Consider the following 14222-nt stretch of genomic DNA (forward strand, 5'->3'; position numbering starts at 1 on the left):
TTTCAATGTTCCTGTTACCTTCCCTGAGTGCGGTGTGTGTGATTGGAAAGAAACCATTTCACATATCTCCTTAGCAAGGTGCCAAAGAACCAATGGCTTGGAACAAGCCTTGGCCCAAGCTCATCTCCATCAGACAAGTACTGTAAAACATTTAACCCACTATGCAAACTTGACTCTGGGCCCCTCCATCCTAGCTGAGTCCCCAGAAATTCTACCTAGGACACTCTTTGCTCCAACTTCTTTTCCAGAGGACTTGCTATTCGGAAGAAAAAAAACTAAGTTGAGGGCTTGCAGTATAACTCAGTGGTAATGTGCTTTCAATGCACAAGGCCTTGGGTGGAGTGAGTGGCCAGCTCCAGGGTGTGGGGTGAGGAGGGTGAACAGAACCGAACATTTCCATAAGGTTTAGAGAAAAGGATGTGCGCTCGAGGGGAAGGTGGGACTTAAGATGAGGTACAAAACTTAGGCAATAAAAACTAGGTTTCAGTTTAGGAAAGGAGGCAAAAAATTGGGCTGAGGATCAAAGAACTTTAAGGCTTGGCTGGCAGAAAGCAAGCTAAAGGGAATGGATGGCATTTAACTGAAAGGTGGGGCTAAAAGAAGTCTTTTTAAAAAATGAAGTAGAGTTCAGATTGTTGATTTTAAAGATCTTTTAATATAGGTGTACGAAGCAATTAAGGCACCCCTGCGAACATTCGTAGGGGCATCTCAAAAACCAATTCCATGGATGTACTTTCCAAAGTGCGGTATTGACCATTTGGAGAGGGTGCTTAGGGATGGACATTATTGCTATTCAGGCCATGGAAAGGGAAGAAAAATAGACTAAAATTAGGTTCAGCTGTTCATAGTGGGACTAAGTTAAGAGTAGTGCATCCACCTTCAATCCTAGCACTCAGAAGGCAGAAATGGACGAATCTCTGAGTTCGAGGCCAGCCTGGTCTACAGAAAGAGTTCGAGGACAGCCAGGGCTATACAGAGAAACCCTGTCTCAAAAAACCAAAACAAAAAGTCGTGCATCCAAAGTGTCTCAACTCGGATCTCTGAAACCCACCCCAAAGCTTTCTATTCAGTAAGTCTGTGTTAAGGAGCATCACGCTGATTGATGCCAATGGTTGAGAATAACTGACTTAAAGGAACGCTTTCAAAGTGCAAAGCCGAACTACAAGCATACAAATTATTAGAGAGCCAGCCCCATAATCTCAGAGTTCTCGAAAGCTCTGACAGGAGGATTGCTGCAAATTTGAGGCTAGTATGCCCTACACAGGAGTTCAAGGCCACCCTGAGCCATAGTGTGAGACCATGTCTGAAAAGAAGAAATTAAAAAGTAAAAAAGTGATGTCTCTTAAATGCGAGGGGCGGTGCACAGCTTTTTTTTTTTTTTTAAGAGACAGGATTAAAAGGGGGCGTGATCTGTGGGTGTGGCCTGGGCGGGAGGGTGGAATTCCAAAAGTAGGGGTTTAGCGAGAAGACTAGAACAAACTATTTGGAGGTGCAGCAAAAGTAATCGAACCAACCTATAACAAGACGTTCGAAATGGGCGGGGCCCAGCCTAGGGGGCGGGGCTCAAGCGTGAGACCGGAGCCCCAGGGTGTGTCCTAGCCGGATGTCTAGAGCCTGTGGGTGGTGTGAGCGCAGGCGCAGCAGGCTCCGTTCGCCCACCGGAAGCGGCCTAAGCTGTTCCCCCGCCCCTCCCGTGTCGTGAGACACTGCCGGCGTAATTTCCCTCCCCCGTTCCCCGGCCGCCATCCTCCACGCCGGCGCTTTGGGGGAACCGGCGCGACTTCCGCTTCCGGGCAGGAGGCGCGGGGCTGGTGGGGAGTGGGGGGGAAGGGGCGGCACTTCCGGTTGGGCCCTCGGGTCTCCCCGGAGCGGCGGCACCTCCTCCGCCTCCTCAGCCTCCTCCCGGCGGAGACCCCAGCGCCGGTGAGTGACGGGGTGCGCGGCCCGGGGACCCGGGTTCCACGGGGGCGGGGGGCCTCTTCCTGGCCTGCCGCAATCCCCAGGATGCACCCCCCCCCCGAACGTCAGTGCTTCACTGCCGGGCCCGAGGCAGGGGATCCCCAATCACTAGTCCCCCCACAAGATCACTCCAGATATATCCCCCATGGTCGCCCCCCTCACCGTGGGCTGGCTACCAACGCGTTTTCATTCGTAATGAACCTCTCAAGAGCCAGGGCCCCCCACGGATCCTTTCCCTACAGCCTCGCCAGCTTCCTCCACGAGACCCTCCCCATGCCATCAGCATTGCTATGCTTGCAGGGCAGCTGCCCATGAGCCCTCGGTCCCCATCTCCAGTACGATTGCCTCCAGGGGGTGTTGCATTAGTACTTTGTGACAAGAGTTGCCCCCCACCGTGTCTGACCACACACAACCACCCCCAAAGCCTTCTTTGTGGGTGCAAAGATATTTTCTATTCTGGCCTATGCCAAGATTGCTTTTTTAAAAACCCCTTCCTGCAACCCCCTCAAAAAGACCCCATCAGTGGAACAGCTCCTTCCAGAGTCCTTTCCCCGTTAGGGAGAGACATCTGCCTGCTTAGCATCAGGTTCTCATGAAACACTCCTGCCCCGCTTCCCTCCCTCCCCTCGTCCTGGCCTCTGCTTTCCCAGAACAATGCAAGTTAGCAGAGACTGTTCCCCTATGGAGCATGCATGAGCAGCTCTTGTCCCCATCTTTAGCCAAGTCTCGTGACATTGTCCCAAACTTCCTAGGAAAAACCCTGGCGCTGCTTACATCCTTTCTCAAACGTTCTTACTCTTTACTGAAGGAATCCCACCGTTCTAGGCCCACACCATGCGGTTGTGAAGGGGAGAGGCGCAGCTAACCCTCATTTTCCAGGGGTTTGCAGCGTAGTTGAGGCAGATCGGAAACAAACAGTGCTGCTCTTTGGGTTTTCTGAGAGTCTGGTGAGCTATGCCCGGAGGTGAATGCTGAAACAGAAGATTTAATCGTGCCATTCAAAGATCTGGGGGAACAGCTGGTGCAGAATTCCGGAGGTAACCGTGATGTGTAGAAGAGCAGCAGTGAGCTTGGAGCAGAAGCAAGGAGAGAAAGCTTGGTCCCAAAGAGCCGGGGATAAGTTGCCTGGCTTTTGTCTGCTCTACCAAGCTCCTAAGATTCTTCCTGCATCCACTCGTTCCTTATTGACTCATAAACACTTTCAACCGTTTAGCTAGCATCTACTTCCTACAGAGAATAAAATGGGCAAAGATTCCTGTCCACATAGAGTGGCTACGCTAGTTGAGAAGGTGGACATGAGAAATCAAGCTACCTGGGGTTGGGGGACATAGTTCAATCAGTAAAGTATTTGATCCTGAATTCAGAGTCTTAGCACTTACATTAAAGAAAAAAGTGAGCATAGTGGCACATGTCTGTAATCCTGGCACTGGGGAAGTGGAGACGAGGGGATTCCTGGGGCTCACTGGCTAACTCCAGATTTAATGAAAGACTGTAGTGTGGAGCTGCAGGCAGGCCTGCTTTTTGTCCCGCCCTGCTCCTGGTCGCCGGCTAGCTTAAAACCCGAAATAATTACACAGAAACTGTATTCTTTTAAACACTGCCTGGCCCATTATTTCTAGCCTCTTATTGTCTAATTCTCACATCTTAACCCATTTCTAATAGCACCACGAAGTGGTGTCTTACCGGGAAAGATTCAAGACGTCTACCTAGTGGCTGGCTTCATGGCATCTCTCTCTGAGGAGAGTCATGGCAGTCTGTCTAACTTAGGAGAGGCGTAGCATCTGACTGAGCCATCTACCTCACTTCCTTCTTCCTGTTCTGTCTACTCCGCCCACCTAAGTGCTGGCCAATCAAATGGGCCAGGCAGTTTCTTTATTAGCCAATGAGATTCCTCCATCAAAAGACTTCTCAAAGAAGGAGAGGAGAGCAGTTGAGGAGGCCAAGCAACATTGGCCTGGCCTGGGCCTCCACACCCTCACATGCAAACATATACCACACACAACATAAGAATACACATGTGGACAGAGTTTCAGGGGCTGCTGTTACTAGGACCACATGCGGGCTCTCATTCCATCTCGCTCCTCAGGAACAGACAGTTTGGTCCTAGACTGCCGTAGCCACCGCGGGGCTGCTCTGACAGCTTCTCACCCTGTGTGCCTGGCCTCGTTCCTTCGCTTCTTCAGTAATGTTTATCAAGCCACCAGTGAGATGGCTCAGTGGGTGAAAGCTCTTGCTCCCAAGCCTGACGACATGAGTTCAGTTCCCAAAACCCGCATGGTGGAAAGGGAGAACTGACTCCTGTAAGTTGTCCTCTGACCTCCACATGTGCGCACACACAAGAAATAAATGTAACACTTTGTTTTTTTTGGTTTTGTTTTTATTTAATTATTAGCAAGCTAGGTACTGTCCCAGGTCCTGAGGACAGAGTTCAGAGCAAAGCATTTAAAAATCTTGTTTCTGGGGCTGTGGAGATGGCTTAGTGGTTAAATCACTTGCCATAAAAACATAAGGATCAGAGTTTGGATTCCTAGAACCCATCTGAATGCCAGTGAGTTGGGAGATCCACCTGTAATTCCAGTCTCTGAAGGCAGAAATAGGATCTCCAGAGCAGTCTGGATAATAAGACTGGACATATCTGTGAGCTCTGAGTTTGACTGAGTGGAAGAGAGATGGAGGATCATTCCTAGCAAAAATCTTGGCATCAGAGAGTGAACCCAGTAAAAACACAGTCAGGAAAGCAGAACGTGCGGTGCATTCAGTGCTGGTGATCTGGAGGGAAATGAAGCCAGCTGGGGAGTGTAGGTCTGGGGAACAGGTGGCACTGCCCGCTCAGAGCCTCCATTGAGAAGACAATTGAAGAGACAGGGAGGAGATGAGGAGAGTGTGGGGGACTTAATTTTGCCTGCAAAAGCAACAGTCTTGAAACAGGCCCCGGAGCAGAAATGGAGCCAGTGCAGTGGAAGAACAGCTGCAAACTTGTGGGGGCCTGTGTTGGTCATTGAAGGACTTTGGGATTTACCAAGTGGGGCAGGGTCTTGGGATTTTCTGCAAGAAGGGCCTGGCCTGGCCTTCATCCTCCCAGCTAAACAGGATAGCAATAGTTCTGAGAGTGTTGGGAATTTTTTTAAAATTATTTTTTATTTTCCGTGCATTGGTGTTTTTGCTTGCATTTGTCTCTGTGTGAAGGTGCTGGAACTCCTGGAGCGGCAGTTGCAGTTGTGAGCTGCTGTGTGGATGGTGGGAACTGAACCCAGGTCCTCTGAAGAGCAGCCAGTGCTCTTAACCACTGCGCTGTTGGGAATCTTGAATGGGACACACTGTGTGAAGCAGCAAGCCCCGTACTCTAGAGTTGAGTGAATGCCAGTGGCTGGTCTGGAGTCGGGCAGACTGAGAGGAGGCAGGAGGCGGGGAGAGGATATGCAGCTGTAGGGGCCCCACTTCTGTTCTGGAAAGTGAAATACTGACAGGGGAGAGTGGGGTCTGGAACCCCACCACTTTCCTTCAACTCCACTCATCTCGTAACCCCCTAGCTCTTCCTTAGTGATTTTTTTTTGGGGGGGGGGGGTAGGGTGTTTTTTTTGTTGTTGTTGTTTTGGGTTTTTTTTGTTTTTTTTTTGAGACAGGGTCTCTGTGTAGCTCTGGCTGTCCTGGAACTCACTGTGTATCCCAGGCTGGCCTTGAACTCAGAGGTCAGCCTGCCTCTGCCTCCTGAGTGTCAGGAGTAAAGGTGTGTGCCACCACTGCCCAGTGTTTCTGAGTCTACACGTCCTTATTGTTTTGAGGAGAACTTAGAAGAGTCAAATAACAGATGTGACTTGTTAACATTTTTTTCCCCTGTGTGTGGCATGGTACATGTGCATACTTATGTAGGGGCCAGAGGTTGACGTGTGTGTCTTCCCCGATTCCGCTCTGCTTTACTGAAGCAAGGGCTCCCACTGGATCTGAAGCACACAAGCTGGGCTAGTGTAGTTAACCTGCTTGCCATGGGGATCTCTCATCTCTGCTGGATTTGTTTTTTTTTTTTTTTTTTAGTTTATTTATTTTTATTTCATGTGCATTGGTGTTTTGCCTTCATGTAGGTGTCAGATCCCCTGAAACAGGAGTCACAGACATGTGAGCTGCCATGTGGGTGCAAGGAATTGAACCTGGGTCCTCTGGAAGAGCAGCCAGTGCTCCTAACCACTGAGCCATCTCCCCAGCCCTACCTCTGCCTTCTTAAGTACTGGATAACAGAGAGCTGTTTTGCCCACCTGACTTTTACTTTTCTGTGGGTTATGGGAATCCAAACTCTGGTCTTCAGTCTTGCATGCCAAGTGCTCTATTCACTGGACCATCTCCTCACCCCTGTTAAAACTTGCTGTGTTTATGTGGAACTCCATTTGGTGTGTGGAGTGGGGCAGTCTCTTCCATTATAATTGCATAAACTTTTCCTTGGCACATGGCACCTCAGGAAAGGGGCAGTTTGGGACTGGAGAGATGGGTCCACACTAGAAGTGCCTGCTATTCTCATAGAACCCAACACCTGCTTGGTGGCTCTCAACCACCTGGAACCCAAATCAAGGGGATCTGACACTCTTTTCTGGCTTCCACTCAGTCACATAGGCAGTGCACAGACAGATGTGCCAGAAGAAAATAAACAAATATTATTAAAACAGGGCAATTGAAGACTTATGTCATGCTTACTCAGTAAATACTTACTGAACCATCTTTCTAGTCTCTTGTTTGGCAAATATTTATCAATATAGATGTCTACTGCAATAAATTTCCTTTGAGCACGCACTGTTTTACCTACATCTCTTCAGTGTTGGTATGGGTTTTGTGTGTGTGTGTGTGTGTTTTCTTTTTTTATTGTCTGAGACCGAGTGCTAGATAGCCCAGGTTGGCCTTGAACATGCTGTGCAGCTGAGGCTAGTCTTGAACTCCTGGTCTTCCTACCTCCTTAAGTGCTGCTGAGATTATGAGCATGTGCCACGGCACCTGGCTGTGACTTCATTTTCAATCATTGCAACACGTTCTCTGATTCCCCTCATGGTCTCTTCATGGATTTCCTGGAGGAGGAGAGAGAGAGGTGTTGCTCATCTCTACATAGCAACAAATATTTGTTAAGTATCTGTAGCTTGTCCACATCTGCACTGTGGTAGGTGCTAGGGCATAGTGGCAAAGAAAGCAGTCTACTTTAGTCCTTGCTCCCATAGTTGAGAGGTCAGACAGTAATAATGCATGGCAAAGTGGTACATAATCTGTTGGTGGCACTAACTGGTGAAAAGAATACAGCTGGATTATGGACTAGCAGAGACAGTATGAGGATAGAAACCTGAGTAGGATGTGTGTGGCGGGGGGTATCATTGACTGCTGGGGAAGGATGTCCTGAGGCAGACAAAGAATCCATGGGGTTTGTTGCTTTTTGAGACAGTCTCCTGTATCCCAGGCTGGCCTCAAGCTCACTACATAAGCAAGGCTAGCCTTGAATCCTCCCTCAGGTTCACAAATGCTGGTGTTATAGAGGTGCACTACCATGCTTGGCAGGATCTATTGAATAGTAATCCCCCACACCACCTGCTAGGTCCCTCATATAAATAGCCCAGAGAGCTCCCCTAAAGGAGACTCCTCCCTACACTTTCAGTGTGCAGCTCCTGGGAAAGCCTCTCCCATAGGGGATGGCATCTTCTGGCTGTCACACCAGCTGCTCTGCTGCAGACTTGCTCTGGAGACCTCGAGGAATCACTAGATCCTTGGTGCTTCAGTGGGTTCAGTGGAGAGAGAAGCGTCTCCATATGAGTTGTAACAAGGATCTCATGAGTTAAGAAGCGGAAGGGCTTAGAACAGGCCAGTCTGTGTGAGATACCCCAGCTGCAGCAGCTGTCACTAAGGTCCTCATGGAGGCACACGAAGCCGGCACCATTTTCTCCCCACACATCCCCGCCCCCTTCCATAGCACTCTGAATTGGTCTCTGCCTCCTGCATCCTTCCACTACGTCTTCCTCTTTGCCTGTGGCCTCCTGCACTTAGGCTCTGCTGCAGTCTTCTGGTTGCCATGCCTTTGGTTCTCCTGGAGCTTAGACTGAATGGAAGGGGTGTAAAGGGCATGGGTGTTGACTCTTGTTCAAGAACACTCAGAGCTGGATACTAAAAATATCTATTTCTCTGTAGAGGTGGGGTGGAGACACCTTTTACCTGTGGGTGCCAGGAGCCAGCCAGGCAGACTAAATAAAGGTCCTGGGCCTTGGAGGGACATCCTGTCCCCCATGGCTCCTTAGCTTTTGAGTGTAGTATGATTAGAAAGGTGAGGACTAGGCCAGAACTACAGAACTATAGGGGCAAGGGATGATGGGCAAAAATGGGCCTTTCTCCCAGCAACTCTTCAGAAGCTCAGTAGGGCTGCTGTGTGTGCGAACATAGAAGTGAACTCTGGAAACTGAGGTTCCAGTGAGGAGAGAGGACAGACAGATAGCAGGAATGGAAAACAGACAGAAAAAGTTGTACAAAAAGTGCCTGCCTGCCTGCCTGCTGGGAGGAGCTAAGAGAAACCATAATCCAAGGACCAGGATCAGTGTGCCCAGGTGTGTGATGTCATCATTTATGGCATCCAGCCCAGGGGTGGAATGCACACTACTGATAATGTTGCATTTCACACTCAGCTCCCCATGTGGAAGTTCAGGCTCCATTTTAAATGTGGAGAAAGCATGGACCTAGCAAAGATCAGATCAGAACCCAGGTCTATGCAGGCACTCTTGCCATAACTACCTTGTCCTAGGTTAGTGGATTTTTCTTTCTACTTTGCAATCAAAGAATATTCCCTCTCCCCCAGTACTGAGCTCTTACTCAGTTTTCTTGGCTTCCTTAATTCTGCTGCTGGAATAGATACTATCAATTAATGGAAGGCATTACCATATATTGAGTGTTTTCAAGGCGCCAGGAGGAGCCTTCCACATGCTAATGTTAAACTGTTGATTTTCACAACAGCCCAGTGCTTGACAGATCCTGCTGCCCTAGACCCTTTTCCTTCCTCCCTGCCTCCCTCCCCTACCACAAGATTACTTCAAACTTGGAGTAATCTCAGCCTCCTGAGTGCTTGGTTTGCCCTTAGTCACAATGGTTGTGGAGGCAGAGGTTCTGTCATTTGCCCATGGTCACACAGCTAGAAAGTGACGGATGTGGGGGGGGGGGCAGTGGTGGCCCATGCCTTTAATTCCAACACTTGAGAGGCAAAGGTAGATGAATCTCTCAATTTGAGGCCAGCCTGGTCTACAGAGTGAGTTCCAGGACAGCCAGAGCTACATAGAGAAACCCTGTCTTGGGGGGGAAAAAAAGAAAAGAAAAGAAAGGGGCTGAAGTTGCCATTTTGGTTCCTGAAGCCCCTGTCTTAACTACTTAGCTGGGTGCTATTTTTATCCTCATTTTATAGTTGCAAACCTGGGAAGATCAAGACCAGAGGAAAGTATGTGCAGGGAGTGGAGGAATCTCAATGTGAGCAGGAGAGGGTTTTAAACACCCCCCCATCCCCCTCCATCACCAAGGTCCTGGGAGAATTAGTCTCGGGAGAGAAAGCAAGTGCCTATAGGTGCATAGAGAAGACAGTCTGTGGGTGGATAGGGAGATGTGTGAAGACCCAGGAAAAGGTGGAAGTAAGGTTGGGAGGAGGCTAGGAATGACCCTGGGTTCACACAGGCAAGAGGAAAACTTGTATGGGCAGATTGTCAGGTGTCAAGAGATTGGCGCTGGTGCAGGAGCTTGGACGTAGTTCCCTTTGCCTGCTACTCACGGGCTCCCCTTGCTCAGTCCCCATCCTCTTCTTCACAGGGTCTCCCTTCTCTCCACCGGCCAGAGATGGAGGCAAACCAGGCAGGCAGCGGTGCCGGGGGTGGCGGGAGCAGCGGCATCGGGGGCGAGGACGGGGTCCACTTCCAGAGTTACCCCTTTGACTTCCTGGAATTCCTCAACCACCAGCGCTTTGAGCCCATGGAACTGTACGGGGAGCATGCCAAAGCAGTGGCGGCCCTGCCCTGCACCCCGGGGCCCCCGCCCCAGCCCCCACCCCAGCCTCCTCCGCCTCAGTATGACTACCCACCCCAGTCCAGTTTCAAACCCAAGGCGGAGGCTCCTTCCTCATCCTCCTCGTCATCATCTTCCTCCTCATCTTCCTCATCTTCATCTTCTTCATCCTCTTCCCAAGCCAAGAAGCTGGATCCGCCATTGCCGCCCACCTTCGGGGCGCCACCCCCTCCGCTCTTTGATGCTGCCTTCCCTGCCCCGCAATGGGGAATTGTCGACCTTTCTGGGCACCAGCACCTGTTCGGAAACCTGAAACGAGGAGGGCCCACGCCTGGGCCTGGGGTGGCATCAGGTCTGGGTACTCCTACCGGGACCCCTGGGCCACTTCCCACACCCACGCAGACCCCACCTGGGCCCACGGTCGGGGCGGCCTGCGACCCAACCAAGGACGATAAGGGCTACTTCCGAAGGCTGAAGTACCTGATGGAGCGTCGCTTCCCATGCGGTGTGTGCCAGAAGTCCTTCAAACAGTCCTCACATCTGGTCCAGCACATGCTGGTGCACTCCGGGGAGCGACCCTACGAATGCGGTGTCTGTGGCCGCACCTACAACCATGTCTCCAGTCTCATACGCCACCGACGCTGCCACAAGGATGTGCCACCAACTGCTGGGGGTCCGCCGCAGCCTGGGACACCGCTTCCTTCGCTGGGCCTCCCGGTACCCACATCCAGTGCCACAGCCACCTCCGCTCCGGCTGCAGTGTCCTCCGGCCCGTCAGCTACACCTGCAGCGCCTGCCACCTCCACAGATGGGAATGCCACCCCCGCTGCAGCAGCTGGGGTGGCTATGCCTCCCCCCACCACTACTGGCGGGGAGGGCCCATTTGCCTGCCCCCTCTGCTGGAAGGTCTTCAAGAAGCCCAGCCACCTCCACCAGCACCAGATCATCCACACGGGTGAGAAGCCCTTCTCCTGCTCCGTGTGCAGCAAAAGCTTCAACCGGAGGGAGAGCCTCAAGCGGCACGTGAAAACGCACTCTGCCGACCTGCTGCGCCTGCCCTGTGGCATCTGTGGCAAGGCCTTCCGCGATGCCTCCTACCTCCTCAAGCACCAGGCGGCTCATGCAGGGGCCGGGGCCCCGCGGCCTGTCTACCCTTGCGACCTGTGCGGGAAGACCTACTCAGCGCCCCAGAGCCTGTTGCGGCACAAGGCTGCCCACGCGCCACCTGTGGCCACCGAACCGGCCAAGGATGGGGCGACCCCAGTCCCGCAGCCACCTCCCACCTTCCCCCCGGGCCCCTACCTCCTGCCCGCGGACCCGACCACCACCGACGAGAAAGCCACAGCTGCTGCAGCGGCGGTGGTGTATGGGGCGGTGCCTGTGCCACTTCTCGGCACGCATCCGCTGCTGCTCGGTGGTGCCGGGAATGGCGGCGCTAGTGGCGCGGGCACGGGCGTCCCAGGCAAGACGTTCTGCTGCGGCATCTGCGGGCGGGCTTTCGGGCGCCGCGAGACCCTGAAGCGCCACGAGCGCATCCATACCGGTGAGAAGCCCCACCAGTGCCCAGTGTGCGGGAAGCGCTTCCGCGAGTCCTTCCACCTGAGCAAGCACCATGTGGTGCACACCCGGGAACGGCCCTACAAGTGCGAGCTGTGCGGCAAGGTCTTCGGTTACCCGCAGAGCCTCACGCGCCATCGCCAGGTGCACCGGCTCCAGCTGCCCTGCGCCCTGGCCGGAGCCACAGGCCTCAGCGGGGCCCAGGGGACCACGGGGGCCTGTGGACCCGGGGCTGCAGGCGCTTCGGGCGGGCCTGCCGACGGCCTGAGCTACGCCTGCTCGGACTGTGGGGAGCATTTCCCGGATCTTTTTCACGTCATGAGCCACAAAGAAGCCCACATGTCAGAGAAGCCATATGGCTGTGACTCCTGCGGCAAGACCTTCGGCTTCATCGAGAATCTCATGTGGCACAAGCTGGTCCACCAGGCTGCCCCTGAGCGTCTTCTGCCGCCAACCCCCAGTGGCCCTCAGTCCTCTGATAGTTCTAGTGGCGGCACTGACGCATCCAGCGTGCTGGACAACGGACTGGCCGGAGAGGTGGGGGCAGCGGTGGCAGCGCTGGCCGGCGTGTCTGGGGGCAGCGAGGATTCGGGTGGGACGACTGTGACCGGTGGGGGTGGCGGGACCACTTCAGGCGCTGAACGCTTCAGCTGTGCCACGTGCGGCCAAAGCTTCAAGCATTTCCTGGGCCTGGTGACTCACAAGTATGTGCACCTGGTGCGCCGGACCCTGGGTTGTGGCCTCTGCGGCCAGAGCTTTGCCGGCGCGTACGACCTGCTCCTGCACCGCCGAAGCCACCGACAGAAGCGGGGCTTCCGCTGCCCGGTGTGCGGGAAGCGCTTCTGGGAGGCGGCCCTGCTGATGCGCCACCAGCGCTGTCACACAGAGCAGCGGCCCTACCGGTGCGGCGTGTGTGGCAGAGGCTTTCTGCGTTCCTGGTACCTGCGGCAGCACCGAGTAGTCCACACGGGCGAGCGCGCCTTCAAGTGCGGAGTGTGCGCCAAGCGCTTTGCGCAGTCCTCCAGCCTGGCGGAGCATCGGCGACTGCACGCAGTGGCCCGGCCTCAGCGCTGTGGCGCCTGCGGCAAGACCTTCCGCTACCGCTCCAACCTGCTGGAGCACCAGCGGCTGCACCTGGGCGAGCGCGCCTACCGTTGCGAGCACTGCGGCAAGGGCTTCTTCTACCTGAGCTCGGTGTTGCGCCACCAGCGTGCACACGAGCCCCCACGGCCCGAGCTGCGCTGTCCCGCTTGTCTCAAGGCCTTTAAGGATCCTGGCTACTTCCGGAAGCACCTGGCTGCCCATCAGGGAGGTAGACCCTTCCGCTGCTCCTCCTGCGGTGAGGGCTTTGCCAACACCTATGGTCTGAAGAAACATCGCCTGGTGCACAAGGCTGAGGGTCTTGGGGGGCCCGGAACAGGGGGAAGCGCCTTGCCCGGGAAGGATCCCTGACCAGGGAGTTTCAATGCACCACTCCAATCAGATGTTCCCTTCTGGACTCCCCCCGCCCTCCCCACCTTCCTGGGGCTGCTGGTCAGACTTTCCCCACCCCTCCTTATTGTTACCCATTCTAAAGAACTACAGATGGTCTAGCTTCCTTCCGACTCCATGCCTTGCCCTATAAACTGAAGGTTAAATTGCTACTATCCCAGGCCATTCTGGCCCTTCTTTCTTCGTCCGTCAGACACTGAACTTGATCCTCCGTCCAGCCTTCTTTTGTAAACCTCATCTGCTACCCAGCCGCGTTTTGGTTCCCGTGAACTCCGCGGTGAAGATGGGCCTGAATTACCCACCGCCTCCACTTCCTTTGGGATCTGGCTGGACAGTGGACTATGAACAGAGTTGAGAGGGCACAAGTTGGGGGTCTGGGTGCTCTTGGGTTGGGGGGAGGGGGGAACAGACGCGGCTTGTACAGAGCAGAGAACAATAAATCGTATCAACAGGGCCGCTGGGGTCTGTCCTTGCTGTTCCTGGGGGATTCTGATAACTGGATGGACACACTGCACCTCTGTCTTGTTTCACCTGGGTTGAGTGAGGATTTGCCATGTTCCCGGCGTTAGCCTACGAACTGGGCAAGTGGCGAGAGTGAGACAGGTAAGTCCATCTCCCGGGAACTGATTTGAGATTCCGAGACTCCTCTCCAGGATGTTTTCAGCCACCATGACCGGAAGTCTCCTGTCTGCCAAGTCCTGGCCTGGGTACTAGGGAAACATGAATCGATTGGACATGACATTCACACTCCAGTAGCTGGGAGAGCACGCCTGTGGAATTCACCACTGCAGACTTTCTAGAGACAGGATCTCATGGATTCTAGGCTGGCTATGGACTTGCTTTGGAGGTAAGAATAGCCCTGATTTTTGTTTTGTTTTGGAGACAGGGTGGGTCTCTCTCTGTAATCCTTGGCTGTTCCAGAACTCTGTAGACCAGACTGGCCTTGAACTCACAGAATCCACCTGCCTTTACCTCCCTGGTACTGACATTAAAGGTGTCCACTACCACAGCTGGCTAATCTTGGACTTTCTTTCTGTAGTTAGATTGTTTTTTTACTTAAGGAAATTTTATGTATGGTTATTTTGCCTTCATGTATGTTTGTGCACCACTCGATGCCTGGTGCCCCTGGAGGCTGAAAGAGGCCATTGGATCATCTGGCTCTAGAGTAACAGATGGTTGTGAGATACGATGTGTGTGCTGGAATTGAAACTCTGGTCCTCTGG

The 14222-nt window shown here is 53.3% G+C and overlaps 1 protein-coding gene across 2 annotated transcripts; it reads left to right on the plus strand.

The window, feature by feature from the left end:
- The first annotated feature begins 1823 nt into the window (after positions 1 to 1823).
- Positions 1824 to 14006, plus strand: Znf865 (zinc finger protein 865). Of its 2 annotated transcripts, XM_038339786.1 has the most exons (3): positions 1824 to 1923; positions 2768 to 2996; positions 9760 to 14006. In XM_038339786.1, the coding sequence occupies exon 3, from the start codon at positions 9787 to 9789 to the stop codon at positions 12958 to 12960; it is 3174 nt and encodes a 1057-aa protein (XP_038195714.1). In that variant the 5' UTR covers positions 1824 to 1923; positions 2768 to 2996; positions 9760 to 9786; the 3' UTR covers positions 12961 to 14006. The 2 variants fall into 2 exon arrangements, with proteins under 2 accessions (XP_038195714.1, XP_038195715.1); XM_038339787.1 differs by lacking the exon at positions 2768 to 2996 and having other exon boundaries at positions 1858 to 1923.
- Positions 14007 to 14222: the final 216 nt, after the last annotated feature.

The sequence above is a fragment of the Arvicola amphibius genome, chromosome 8 (assembly GCF_903992535.2).
Source record: "Arvicola amphibius chromosome 8, mArvAmp1.2, whole genome shotgun sequence".
Lineage (NCBI taxonomy): Eukaryota > Metazoa > Chordata > Mammalia > Rodentia > Cricetidae > Arvicola > Arvicola amphibius.